This window comes from Alligator sinensis, unplaced genomic scaffold (assembly GCF_000455745.1).
Source record: "Alligator sinensis unplaced genomic scaffold, ASM45574v1 scaffold254_1, whole genome shotgun sequence".
Classification (NCBI taxonomy): Eukaryota; Metazoa; Chordata; order Crocodylia; family Alligatoridae; genus Alligator; species Alligator sinensis.
Window position 1 is genome coordinate 2,180,091 of NW_005841953.1, and position 14,871 is coordinate 2,194,961.

Here is a 14,871-nt window from a genome sequence, read left to right on the forward strand (position 1 = left end):
TGGGTAGCGGGTTCCTCTTCTCTGCTTGCTCCACCAGGACAGTGCCAGGAGCTGCAGGTGAGCTGGGAACTGCTGGGGGGAGTGGGAGAGGGGGGCAGTGCAGGCAGCACCCAATTCATGGATTGGCAGATACAGGCTGGGAGGGGGGGGGGAAACAGGGGGGGCCCCCCCCCGGCCCCCCCCACCAGCCCGGCCCACTCCTCTAGCACCCCCAGATTCCTGCCCCACCCAACCCCCATCCCCTGTCTGCTCCCTCAGACCCGAGCCCCCCTCACCCAGATTGGGCATGCTGTGCCACCTGCCCACCCCTCTACTGCACCCCCAGATTGGGCCCACTGTGCTCCCAGCGCCTGCCCTTACAATCCCGTTTGAACCTACCAAGCTGTTCCCCACACCCTCTCGCCCGCACCCCTGGATGAGTCGCCCAGGCTCCAACCATCCCACAACTCATTCACCCCAACCCCTTCCCTACTCCCTCCATCACTGTGCAGGCCTCAATCTGCCCCTCTCCTCATGTCCCTTCCTCTTCACACACTTGCCTGATGTGGTGGGCAGTGTTCTGCACCCTGCTGGGCTGTGATCATGGCTGCGTGCAGGATGCAGTTGCGTGTCTGAGTCTGTGCATGCCCCTTCCCACCCTGCTGCAGCCACCTGGAGCCCATGCCCAGGCTGCCCTGCAGCCCTCTGCACTGCCACTGCTGCCCTGCATTTGAGTGCACAGGGGGGCGAGGGGGCTGGGAAAAGAGGGAGTCCAAAGGGACAGGAAAGAAACCCTGGGAGCAGTGAGAGTGGGGGAGCCCTGGAGGCTGAGAAGAGCCCAGAATGGGAGTGGAAGTGAGTTTCTGACCTTTAGGTGTTCCCCTGCTGTCACTATGGGGGAACAGAGTGGCTGGGAGTAGTGCCTCCTGGGATACTGGAGGACTGCTCACAACTTGTTTTGGGCCTGTGGAGCAGTCACATGTGACTGCAACAAACTGCCCAAAACCAGAGATAATCCTCAATGGAAGAGGATTCTCTCTAAGTCACTTTGAGGGCCCTTAGCACGTGTTTCTCTTCCCTCATGTGTGAGCACTCCTGGTTTAAGGGCCCTTAGCACGTTTTGAAGTTAACATGTAACAACACCCTAAGACACACACAACATTTACAATGGTGTCAATGGGGTTTAAACCTAAAGCAGACAGACATACAATCCTGTTAAACTAGTTTTCATCTGTTTGGAGAGTTTCAGAACTACATCTGGAAAATCAAGTATTATTTTGAACTGGTTCACTGTGAACTGGTTCAATGTTATATGTAGACACCAACTGTTCTGTGACATGGACTTAATCAGTCCTCCAAGAATCCCACTCTGCACTGCTCCTCACCCACTCTGCCTCCACTGCTGCAATGGCACTTTTTTTTTTTTTTTTTTTTAAGTGATTTTTCGCTGCTTTCAATAAAACCTATTCTTCTAACAACCAGTGTGTTCCTCACTCAAACACAGCCCTTCAACGTGCCCCTGCAGCCCCTTGGAATCAAAGAACGTGGGTCTAAGCATTTTCCTTCCTGCTTCCTCATTCAACACACACAACAGGCAAGCACGCTATGGACTTTGATCATCTGGGCTAGGGACAGGCATTACACATAAACCGGTTTAAGTGATCAGAAACTGGTTTAAACCTGTAACAGAACAGATGTTCAGTGCACATAAACCAGTTTGAAAATGATTGAAACCGGTTTGAGATAAACCTGGTTGAATGTAGGATCAGACTTAAATGATTTGGCTCAAACCGGTTTATGCAATGTCTGCCCTGGACACATTGCTGGTTTAAGATAAACCAGACTCCCCCAGCATCCCGGCATGCTCTTGGGCTGGAGCAGAGAGCCCCAAAGCAGGGCTGGACCCTCCCCTCTGCTCTCTAGTGGAAGCAAGGGCAGGGTGTGGCCAAATGCTGGCCTGCCATGGCCCCCCCCAGGCAAATTTCTCCCTCTGCCCCCTCTCCCCTCCTCCCCCAAATCCACTGGGAAACTATGTGAACCACAGCTGCTGTTTGCCAGCCCCAGCCACACCTCCATGGTTTGCCTGCAAACAGGCAGGGACAGAATTAATTGTTCACTGTCCCCTCTCTCCCCTGGAACACCTGGGGCTTCAGCTTTGGCTACAGCCTCTGCCCCATGTCCCAGAGGGGGGAGACAGGCAAGCTAGTGTGAAAGTGGCAAGTGTTGGCAAAGACCTGACAATCATCACATATACTGATTAAAAGTTAAGAGACAACAGCTTCACCAAAGAATGAAGAGAGCTACACTTACATTATAAAGCCTTTCTGACTGCCTGACTGTAAGGAGACACTCTGCCCTCAGGATTAGTAAAACTAATTCTTGTCTTCCTGGTTTACATTTCAAATTAGACTAGGCTGTGTATGCTGTGTGTTACTGGCCTGTATCTTAGCTTAGGCAAAGATTTTTGGTAGTTCCCTGTTGTATGCTTTGCAAATTGCTGTGTTCAATATATGCTTGTTTCAGAGAAAGGACTTCTTCCCCATCCCCCTGTCTGCTAGCCTGGGCTGATGCTTGGCAATGCCTCCTCTGCTCCAGCAGGAAGGGGTGAGAGCCTTGGAGGACGTCTCTCTTCCCTCCCCTTTGGCAGTGGCTGGCAGGCACGCTCTAGTGCCCCCCGGCTTCTGGCTTGAGCCACTGAAGACATGTGGCTGCATGTCCTGATTTAACAGAGGATGTCTGTCCAGTTATTAATCTGGTGTGTCTGGTTTCTCTTAGACTAACCTGCAAAGAGGGAATCAATTCAGGCTCGGGCTTTTTGAATGTCTGTCTCTAGCCTTGAAGGCTACTGAAGTTTACTAAACGTGTGGGTGCTTACTTGGGCCCCCTGCTGTGAGCGCCACAATACTTCACACAATTGTTACTCGGTTCCTAGTCAGTGACATTTTGGAATGGTTCGATTGTCACATGTGTCTGCACCTTTTAGATTTCGTGCTGCCTTTTTCATGAGGGCATGAATGTGTTTAGGGAGCAGGGAAGAGGGGCATTGCATTTTTTTAATGAAATATGAACTATAAACTTCAGCTGAAGAAAAGTAAGAGGTAAGATTTAGCATTTACATTAATCAAGTAAAAGAATGACTAAGTCTAAATAAATTGTTAAAAGCCCTTAGTGAACAGACAGAACTGTTAGCAACAATGGTTAAATCAGTCTAATGATTACACTGTCTGAAGTAGGAGTAAAGTGATGTGAACATCTATTTCAAGTGCAGATCTTAACCTTTTAATAAAATCCATCTTTATAATGGCCGCTGAGGAATGTTACTTCCATAATACAGCTTATGCCCACTTCACTGTAATATTTGTACATTCTGTCATTCATATATCATTGAAAATTTTTTTTTACTAGAGTTCGTTTTTTGTTTTTTTTTTTAACTTTTCAATGCATTTCCTGTAACTCAACTGGTATTAATGACATTTGCCCCTTTGTAACAGTTAGTAGTTCCACAGAAAATATTGCACAAGTTTCCAGCTCTTGAGGTAGTGTGTGAAATGTTTGGCATTGTAAAGGAAGCAAAGCTTTCATTCCACAAGCACTTGGGTCAGAATGCAAAAAAGACAGTCAGCATGGATCCTCTTGTAGATACCTGTGCTTTATGCACACTAGCATTAGAGGTGAAGGATTCGCAGGGAAAATATAGCAGCATAGGTGGTGTTCACAGTTGCCTACAGGGCTGCTTTGGCAACCATATAGCCAGAATGTCTTAATTCTTCCCTAGAGATCTGCAATATATCCAGCAGGAAAGGAGTCACCTTTTCTCATGCCAGGAGATTATTTTGTGAACAAATATGTGGTAACTTGTCATATGGAATTGCAGTGAGGCAAGTGAGCAAACTGCTAGCAGCCAGATGTAGATCCTTGTCATAATGGCATATCTTTCATAGATTTGGTATTTCCTATACTTGTGTAACAATCACGGATCCTGCACTTAGATGGAAGCAGTAGTACTCAAACTTTTCTAAAGGAGCAAATAGAGTGCTTCTCTACCCACTTAGTTGCATCTTGGATAGTAGCTGGAGTTTGCCGGAGACCGTAGGCTTGCTCCATTAAGTCCTCATTTAGAGAAACAGCAATTCTAACTGGGGGAAATGTAATTAAGATTTGAAAGAGTTTGTGCAATTTCTCTTATATGAGCATTGTTTCAATATCCAGCACCTCCAGAAAAGCCCCAGAAGATCCTGAAATGCACTAGCATCATTGCCATCAGAACAGGGACTGGTATGACCTCTCTGTCAAGCAACTATAAGAAATTTTTCAGTGGAGAGTACAACACTGCTGTTCTTCCATGCTCCCAGTTCTTGGGTCAACAGCTGGGATACCAATGCTACTAGGGAATCCAATCTCTCCGACTTCCTCAACCTACAAAAGGAACTACTACAGCAGACCTAACATTATGATACCCAGGACAGTCAATATGGTATGGTACTGGGTAGTTGAGGTCGGTCAACCCAGTGCTGCTCCTGTCTTCCCAGTACTACCCTGACCTGATGAATCTCCAGTGACTCTCAGAAGGTCATAGAAATGTAACTCTATTCAACACCAAGGAGAAGATGTAGTCAGTACTCCCTGAATGACAGTGCTACTGGCATGATTTCTAAACTCTAATTCTATTATATGGTGTTTCACCAATATTGATGATATTCCCAGAGTCCTAAACTTGATACAATAGTTGTCACTGTTGTCTTCACTGGTACTAACTGGAAGAACTTCGAAGAGCGATGTACTGGAGTACTCTCTCTCTGTAGCTGGAGTCATATCTGAGCTCTGTTCGGCCCTTTCACATGGCATTGCCCTTTATGTTCGGTTAAAGGTGTCAACTCCAGTAGAGAAGTTGTCAATGCGCAGAGGGGCTGGTTCCAAGTTCAATCCCAAGTCTGTTAGTACAAATCCCAAGTCTGCTGCCAAATTGTTTTCCAGTTATGGAGGAACACCAGCAGGTGCCAACAGCTTTGGCACTGGAATGATCATATCAATATAATTAGCACATGCTGGATAAGACTAGACGCCCTTTATTAGGATTAAAGAAATAACCTAGAATGTACAACTAGAGAGACTTTAATCACCGATTAGACCAGGGATCTCTCACGGTCTTCCTAAGGCTTTGGAAAAACCATGATTCAACAAAGCCTTGGCTTCTATCAGACCTCCCTCCCCCTTCACCCCACCTCTTTCAGTTTAGCAAGATTTCTGCTTCTAAGTTCCCCCTTCCAGCCCCCTTCCTGGAAGACAGTACCAGGCTCACCTGGGCTGCAAGGAGTTGCAAAACCCTTAGAGATAACACCTGGAAGATGATAAATTAAGTGACACAGCTTCTAGGGAGACAAGGCTGTTTGAGGAAAGGTTCAACAATAAGGGGGCAACAAACTGGCACATATACCAATAGGGTACACCTGCATGGGTCTGGTAACTGCTGATTGGTTTTCTGATTCAATCATTAGAACCTGATTGGCTTCTATAGTTTTTAAATGTATTACATAGGTATAAAAGATGTAACTGGTCTATCACACTTCAGACATATACCCTCTGCTTACTTCCCCTCTGTCAACTGGTTTGATCAGTAGGCCAATAGTGATTAAAGTCTCTCTAGTCATACATCCTGTGTTACTTGATTAGGCTTGAAAAAATATCATGTATAATAAACCAGGAACAAAGACAAATTATATGGGGATGGGGCCTATCCATCTACTCAAAACTGTGTTGTATTGACTTCAAATATAGACTGTCATACTGCTTCCCACGCTTCCTTTGCTACTAGCCCCTGAGATCTGCTGCTTGAACATAAGACAAACCCTGGATTACCTGGAGGCGTTTTCTGAGTCGGAAATGATGTGCACTGATTGCTCTAATAGTTGTAGGTTTAGGCCTGAATCCCTCCAACTGAAGCCCTCAATTTTCAGATTTACACAGTGAGCACAGAAGAGGCATCTGTTACGCTCACTGATCAGGGAGTTGAGTCTAGCTCAGGTCAGAAGATTTAGAATCCAGGAGACAGTGCGAAGCATCTCACTTCGCTGTATAGGGGGAAGGCCCCAACTTTGAACTATGTACATGCATAATAAGAGGCAGTCCTTGCCCCAGAGGGCCTGCAATTTAAATAAGTAAATCAAAGGATGAAGAAAAGAAAGTAATTTGTTCACAGTCAAAGGAAGTCCAGAGCACAACCAAGAACAAAACTAAACACTCCTTTGTATAAGGAGTTGCCTGACTGGCTCCCCTAGTTCTGTTGTGTTAATAGTTCCTAAAAACTTCAGCTTTTCCATCAAACTACTCTCCTCATGTCATCCCTTATTAACCAGACTTAAACAACTACTTAAATTCATGCAGGTTATTTTGACCTTGCCCATATTGCATACTCATTGTACATTTAAAAACCAGTGACATGCACCTTGATAATCTATCTAAAGTATTGGGAAACCATCTTCATTCTATTGATTTTAAGATTCAGCCCATGACAGTTGAATGCTTTCCACTGTATGAACTTATCTTTATAATAAAGACCCATCAGGAATCAGCAAAAAAACAACATGCCAATTTCTAGAATTTATTACCATACAGCATAGAAATCCTGCACACTAGGGCTTTGGCCAATACTGTTCTATTATGATAGGCCGGCCATTGCTTCATGACTTCTGGATTGCTCGTTCATAATAAATCAAAGCTCACATTTTATTTTCTCAGCTACCAACCTCTTTAATTCTATTTATTTCTATAAGCCACCTTATTGTATATAGCACAAAGTTTTAGTGCATCAGAAAATGATTTTATTAAATTTGCAATAAAGTTAAGTACCTCAGGCCCAGTGATATGCATGAGACCAGAAACAGCAGCTGCAACAGAATCATAACCTCCTCTCTGAAACACTGGACCAGTCTGACCATAACCTAAAACACAAGAACAACTATATAACAAGCTATGCATGACACATAATTGAGATATAGATTACTACTCCAGCTCTTTTAAAAAGAGCTGAGTTCAATACATTCTCATCAGTTTCTATACATGCATTGTCTCAATTATTCAGGCAAAATATCAGTTTAATACTATAGTTACACATCTTGCCTTAGACCAGGAGCCAGCAACCTTTTCAAGACACGGGCTGGAACAACCCAGCTCTGGTCCAATGTGGGCCAGGTAGATTCCAGGGAGAGTCAGCAGAGGGGGTGGGTCTTTCCTTGCACTCATGATGAGACCAGGCTGATGGGAGCTGCACCCATGCTTCTCCTAGCCCCCTGTTCATTCACTGAGGCATGAGTGCAGCTTCCAGACAGCAAAGAGCTGCACTGAGGCTGGGCAGCTGGAAGCTGTGTCCATGCTGCTACCTATCTGCACTGTAACTGGGAGGCAAGGGGCAGGATAGGGAAGGGGAGAAGGAGAAGCTACAGCAGCATGGATACAGCTTCTAGCCACCAAGTCCTGGTATAATTCACTGCTGACTGGAAGCTATGCCCATGCCACAGCCAGGGGGACATTTGGGGGACGTGGGGAGAAGCAACAGTGGCACAAACACAGCTGAAAGTTGCCCGGCCCCAGTGCGGGTCCTCACTGCTTAGCCCCAGTTCAGGAGCAGGCACAGGCATATGCAAAGCTCTTGGACTCAGTGGCTCAACAGGCCAGATCCAGCCTGAGAGTCATATGTTGCCAACTCTTGCCTTGGGCTAAAGAACAATTTCTATCCTAGTGCCTAATAATGTGCTCTCTGAGGCACTGTTACTCCATGAATCCTGAGGCCAATAAATCATTTGCAGGGCAATATCATGAACCCATTAAGTTCAATAGGAATGCCAGTCTCATGCTATTTAGGGTTTTTTCCCCTAAGCTAACTCAGTCCATCACTAATGGTGGCAAAACCAGGACCTGAGTAAAATACATAAAATTAATTTTGACAGAGACTGGAGTTGGTCAATAACTTTGAAATGTTGATAAAAAAGAAAATCCTTTTCTATTTTTAATAGATTTTTGATCAGCCATGCAATTCACATTAAAATTGTTACTTAATTTTAATGAATAAACTTTAACTTAATAATTACTTAAGTATGGGTAGTATAATAGCAATGTTGTAGCCTTAATACCATATTTACCTGAATACAAGATGATGTTGACTGTAAAACTACCCCCCAAGAATTAGACTCCACACAGAAAATTTATAAATTTATTATGGACTCTAATTATTGGAGGATCATCTGAAATTAGTGCATGTCCCCCCACCCCAACTACTGCAGGTGGTGGGGGAAGAGGTAATGAGGGGGCAGTAATGGTTGTGGGGCACAGACAATGGGGGAGGCAGTAGGAGGGGCAGGCAGTGGGCAGCGGGTGGTGGGGCAGGTAGTGAGAGAGGCAGGCAGCTTGCCCCCTTGCTGACTTTGGCACCCATCCCCTCCACTTACGCACTACTGTGCCTGCCCCTCTCCCTTCGCAGCCTCAGGTAGTCCTGTTTCCCCCTTCCCTTGCTCCCCTTCCTCCTCTGTCCATGCCACCACCCACAGCCTCAGGTCCCTACCCCCTCCTGAAGTCTCTCCCCCCATTCCTGCCCTTCAACCAGCCTCTCCCCCCCACCTTAACTTTTCTCCCACACCACTAGCCTCTGTCCATGCTGCAGGCCAGAGCATGGAGCATCGCTCTAGCCTGGCCTTGTAGCAGTGGCACAGAGCAAGCACTGCTGTTCCAGCCCAGCCCACAGCAGCAGGGAACCAGCACTGCTGCTATGGGGCCAAGCTAAAACAGCAGTGCCAGCTCCGTGCCACTGCTACGGGCCCAGGCTGGAGCCATGCTCCGTTCCCTGGGCTGCAGCAAGGACAGAGCCTGACAGTGTGGGAACAAAGACAAGGAGGAGTGAAGCAGAAGGGGAGAGAAAGGGAGGGGTGGCATGAAGAGGAAAGAGCCTGGGGACTGGGGGGGAAGAGTGGCAGGGCATGCAGAGGTGGGGGTGAGGACATGCAGCAGCTGTGGCTCTGGCTCTGGCTCCACACCCAGGCCCAGGTTGGACACGGAGCCAGAGCAGCTGATGTTTCCAATGGAGATAAACAGGTAGAAAAATGCAGCATCGATAAATAAATCCTACTCTGCAACTGAATAGCAAAATGACCAAAGGAGAGTCTATTAAGCACATACGGAAGTAGAATCTACTGCCATCTAACATGTTATTTGATTATTGTGGCTTTCTTACTAAACCAAGTCAGTTCTTTTAGGGGAGCTCGAGAAGAAACTGCAGCCATCTGACTACAATTTCCATCAGACCAACAACAGAAAACCCTGCAGTAATTGTAGACTTGACTCAAGTACGCCAAGTCTGAAACAAAAACAAAAATGAAAACTGTTCAAGAACTTTTTGATACCATATGGAGGAAAGCTATTCAATCCCAACTGGTTTAGAGGGTACATATCGTGTTTGGCCGTTATGTGGAGAAGTCATTGAAAAAAGGTAAATGAGAGAGGAGAAAGACTATTACACCGACAGAGTTTGTAAAACTGGACCCTGACACTCCTTTACTTGTTCAGGTGGAGAAGTTTTGGCCTTCTTCAGCAAAGAAAGAGTTATTACAACCATCAGCCAAACAATACTTTTATGAAAAAGGAAGAGAGTAGCATCTCTCTTAGCATTAGAATAGCATTAAGTAGACCTATGACAGGAGAAAGTGACAGAAGTGAGGCCGTAATGATCACAGATGATGGAATTCAGGTATGCAATCATCTGTCTGCTGCCCTAGAAGAAGCAGATATTTGGCTGCTCATCTATTTATTTGATGCAGTTTCATCCAGTTTCACACATGTCATAATGCTGTCTACTGATACAGATGATGTCCTTCTTCAACATCTGTTCCAACTGCTTGAAAAAGGACTTTTGGAACTTTGGATTAATGCTTGGGTGATAAAGTAAGATTAGTTCCTCTTCACACGCCTGTACAGAAACTAGGACCAACGCTAGGTGGTGTTCTTATTAAGGCTCACATTCTCACAGGATGTGATGACACCAGCAAAGTGGGAACAAAACTATCAGAACTAAACACATCACCAGAGAAATTCCTTTTAGGTTTTGCTGAAGATAACTACGTTCTCAGAAAATGTGCTAACAGAGCCAAAGAATACCTTGTTAAGGTCCTACACCCATCATTTCATTGCAAAAGATTTGATGAGCTTCATTTTGCACTGTACAAAAGCAAACCAATTTCACAGCTTCCCCCGCACTTCTTTCTCTATTTGAAATGGACATCTCAGGAGATAGTTTCATAGTAGCTAGGGTCAGGAGGGACCTGAACAGATCATCTAGCCTGACCCCCTGCCATAGGCAGGAATGAATGCTGGGTTCACAAGACCCCAGACAGGTGATCATCCAACCTCCTCTTGAATTTGCCCAAGGTAGGGGCGAGGACCACTTCCCTGGGAAGATGCTTCTTTGTGGCACATGAATGTTTTAGCTTAGATGACAGCAGCTACAGAAGTGTGTTAAATCTGAAAGATTTTCAGTGGTACAAAGACCCAAGTGGAGCTCTTTTTCCAGACAAATGTCTCCATTCTGTTCCTGATGATGAATTATTTCTGACATGCAGTTATGCATGCTGCACAGTTACAAGATGCAAGTGCCAAAAAATTACATTTCTTGTACTGAATACTGCAAATATGGTGAAAACTGTATAAGGAAAACCAAAGGTTTTTGAACCCGAAAGCTTGCTTAATAACTATTCTCCAGCCATTTGGGTTGGTCTAATAAAAGATCTCAAATTCACCCAAGGAACCCTGTCTGCCTAAGGAAAACCAAGTAGTCTAATGGATGATGTGTTGGATCACCCCAAAACATTAAAAGAAAAATTATTTCAATAATCGCATTAATTTGTTTAATATCATGCTGTATGTTATAGCACTTCTTATTAATTCCACATTGATATTCCAGTTTTATATACAGCATTTAGATTTCAACTGCTTTTTAAGAAATAAATGTCATAAATAAAATAATATAATGTTAAGATAATTTGCCTTGAGAGAATTGTGAACCCTACTTTCTTTTGCCACTATGACACTGGAAACATCTTTATTAGATTGTTTGACCCCAAAAACACTGGGTTAGATACCAAGACTACTTAGGAGATGCCAGTCACCAAAAAGCAATTGTTGTCATGTTTAAAGATGGTGCCCTCCCACCTTCTGTGCATCAAGTGGTGAAGTCTACCCAAGTTTGTTTGTTTTTTTATCCTTACATGTGTTTTCTTAAGTACAGGTGGTTACCTTAATCAGGTTTGACTTTTCTACAGGGGGGTCTATGCCAGGGACTGAACTATTAAGGGGAAAAAACAACAAGACTAGGCTAAGTAGTTATACTGGTACAGAACTGTGTCATCTCAGTCTTACAAGGTGGGGACTTCCAAAAGAGCCCAAGATGGTTAAATGCCTAACAGCTAAATGAAATCCCTGTAGTTTCTTTAAAAAAAAAATCCCAACTTGTAATATTTCCAGGGAACTTCTACCCAATTCAGTTGAGAGTCACCTTTTCTATGCAACAGAATCCTCATCATTCTGGAAGCATCACATTTTGGTGAAAGGGAAGTTGTATTTATACACTACCTAGTATATTTACTTGGATACACAGATGATTAAAAAAAACTTTAGAAATAATATACATAACATATGTGCATAATAAGTATATCCTGAGTTCAGGAAAATATCGAACTAGACAGAGGTATGTGATGGTTCCAAGTATAGCAATGAGTAACACTGGAGAATATCTAAAGCTCTGTCTACCCCCAAAAGTAATTATACTTTCCTAGCTTATTCTAGACAAAAATATAACTATAATATAGTTAAAATATTGTAAAATAACTGCATCTGTAGTTGTTTGGAAAGGAGGTAAGCAGCCCTTAGTGGTGAAAGAACAGGTTAGAAACTACTTAGAAAAGCTGGATATGCATGGCCAGATCGGATGCCCCTGAGGGTGCTGAAAGAGTTGGCTGATGTGACTGCAGAGCCACTGGCCATCATCTTTGAAAATTCATGGTGATCAGGAGAGGTCCCGAATGATTGGAAAAGGGCAAACAGTGCCCATATTTAAGAAAGGGAAAAAGGAGGATCCAAGGAACTATGGGTCAGTCGGCCTCATCTCAGTTCCTGGAAAAATCATGAAGCAGATTATCAAGGAATCCATTTCTAAGCACTTGGAGGAGAAAAGGGTGATTAGGAACAGTCAGCATGGATTCACCAAGTGCAAGTCATGCCTGACCAACCCGATTGCCTTCTATGATGAGGTGACTGGCTCTCTGGGACTGGGGAGACCAGTGGATGTGGTGTACCTTGATTTTAACAAGGTTTATGATACGGTCTCCCACAACATTCTCACAGGCAAGCTAAGGAAGTAAGGGCTGGATGAATTGACTGTAAGGTGTACAGAAAACTGTCTGGAACATTGGGCTCAGACAGTAGTAATCAATGGCTCAATGTCTAGTTGACAGCCAGTATCAAGTAGAGTGCCTCAGGGGTCGGTCCTGGGGCCAGTTTTGTTCAATGTCTTCATCAATGACCTGGAAGATGGCACAGAGTGTACAATGAGCAAGAGTGCAGATACACCAAGCTGGGAGGAGGAGTAGATATGCTGGAGGGTAGCGCTAGGATTCAGAGTGACCTAGACAAATTGGAGGATTAGGCCAAAAGAAATCTCATGAGGTTCAACAAGGACAAGTGCAAAGTCCTGCACTTAGGACAGAACAATCCCATGTACAAATACAAGCTGAGGGCTGACTGGCTGGGCAGCAGCTTTGCAGAAAAGGACCTGGGGGTTACAGTGGACAATAAGCTGAACATGAGCCCACAGTGTGCCCTAGTTGCCAAGCAGGCTAAAGTCATATTGGGCTGTATTGATAGGTTTGTTGCCAGTAGGTCAAGGGAAGTAAATATTCCCCTCTATTCAGCACTGGTGAGGCCACATCTGGAGTAGTGAGTTCAGTTTTGGCCCTCCCACTACAAAAAGGATGTGGACAAATTGGAGAGAGTCCAACAGAGGGTGACAGAAAATGGTGAGGGGGCTGGGGGACATGACTTATAAAGAAGGACTGGGGGAACTAGACTTATTTAGTCTAGAGAAGAGGAGACTTAATAACAGCCTTCAACTACCTGAAAGGGTTCAAAAGAGGATGCATTTGTGGCAGATGACAGAGCAAGGATCAATGGTCTCAAGTTGCAGCAAGGGAGGTTTAGGTTAGATATTAGGAAGAATTTTCTCACTAGGAGGGTAGTAAAATACTGGAACAGGTTACCCAGAGAGGTGGTGGAATCTCCATCCTTGAGAGTTTTCAAAACCTGGCTGGACAAAGCTTTGGCTGGGATGATCTAGTTGGGGCTGGTCCTGCTTTGAGCGGGGGGGTGGACTAGATGACCTCCTGAGGTCCCTTCCAACCCTAACTTTCTATGATTCTATGAATCTATGTTTCACCATAGTAACATGCTTTAATTTCTCTCCTACAACAAACACGTTTTCCTCAAAAATCCAGCTCCTGGCAATTGCAGTGCACGTGATATGCGAGAACAGTTTCGACTGGCAAAAGTGAAAGTAAAATTGGCATGGAAATCACAGGGAGTATAAGAAAAAGTTGCTGCTACTCAGCTATTTACTACAATGTTTTTTTCTCTTCATCCTGCCTTTTAAAAACAAAGTGCATATTCTATTCTCAGGTGTGTGTGTGTATGCAAGAAAATACAGTAATTAAAAATACACTGCAACTGAAAACAGTTCTACTGGTAAAATGTATATGGAACACTAGCCACTCTGAGCCTTTTGGACAGATGAGGATATGAATCTAATAAATGAATAAATAAATTGTGGATTGTCCTTTCCCTGAGTAACAGATTCTTTTTTTTTTTTTTTTTTTTTTAAACACTTGGTCTCGGCACTTCTTGAGTTTGGGGCCTATCTACTGTCCACATCAGACAGGCAGGGAGATCTCTACATGCAGGAATGAACATCAGCTGCAGAAAGATGCAAAGGAAGGCCTGTGTCGGAACACTTTAACCTTCCTGGACACTCCATTGCCGACCTCGGGCTTGCTAGTCTCAGGCAGCAAAATGTTAAAAAACAATTTGAATGGGAAACAGCAGTACAAGAAATTATTCACGGAATGGATTGCATTAAGAATGGTCAAAACAGGAATCACAGATTCTTATCCCATCACCTAGATTAATTTTTGTGACCTCTTTGTTCCTATAGTTTCTTTGCTTCTCCCAGAACTATCCTTCTTCCCTCTCCCCACTTCTTTTCCCACCTTTTGCATTCAAATTACTTGCTCCACTTTATACACTGCTCTATGCCGTCCTTTCACAGCATCTGGTGAAGTACTCCGTATACACTGTGCTCTAGAACAAAACCACACTCTGCCTCATTCAGAGTACAGACTGAAACAAATGCCCCCTCCATCTCTCCAGAGGGCATCCTGAACACTCACTGGGACTTCCTCAAACCTTCCTGCTTGAGAAGTTCAGTTATAAGATACTTTGAGGCAGGGACAGGCAAAATATGGCCCATGGGCCGCATCCAGCCCGCCAGCCCATTCTATCCGGCCTGTGGGGCCCCTAAAAATGTTAGAAAATTAATTTTTATCTGCCCCTAATTGCCTGTCAAAGATGACAGGCAGCCAGCAGTCACTGGGACTTCCTCAAACCTTCCTGCTTGAGAAGTTCAGTTATAAGATACTTTGAGGCAGGGACAGGCAAAATATGGCCCATGGGCCGCATCCAGCCCGCCAGCCCATTCTATCCGGCCTGTGGGGCCCCTAAAAATGTTAGAAAATTAATTTTTATCTGCCCCTAATTGCCTGTCAAAGATGACAGGCAGCCAGCAGCAGCAGGACCCAGCGGGAGCCT

At 44.6% G+C, this 14,871-nt stretch overlaps 1 protein-coding gene across 1 annotated transcript in view; it reads right to left on the reverse strand.

Annotated features, from left to right (window-relative positions):
- Positions 1-14,871, reverse strand: part of SUGCT (succinyl-CoA:glutarate-CoA transferase) — a 542,264-nt gene that overhangs the window by 455,723 nt on the left and 71,670 nt on the right. Inside the window, exon 7 of the mRNA XM_025200042.1 lies at positions 6,826-6,917. Within this exon, the coding sequence (XP_025055827.1) occupies positions 6,826-6,917 (92 nt within the window). The remainder of the gene's footprint in view (positions 1-6,825; positions 6,918-14,871) is intronic.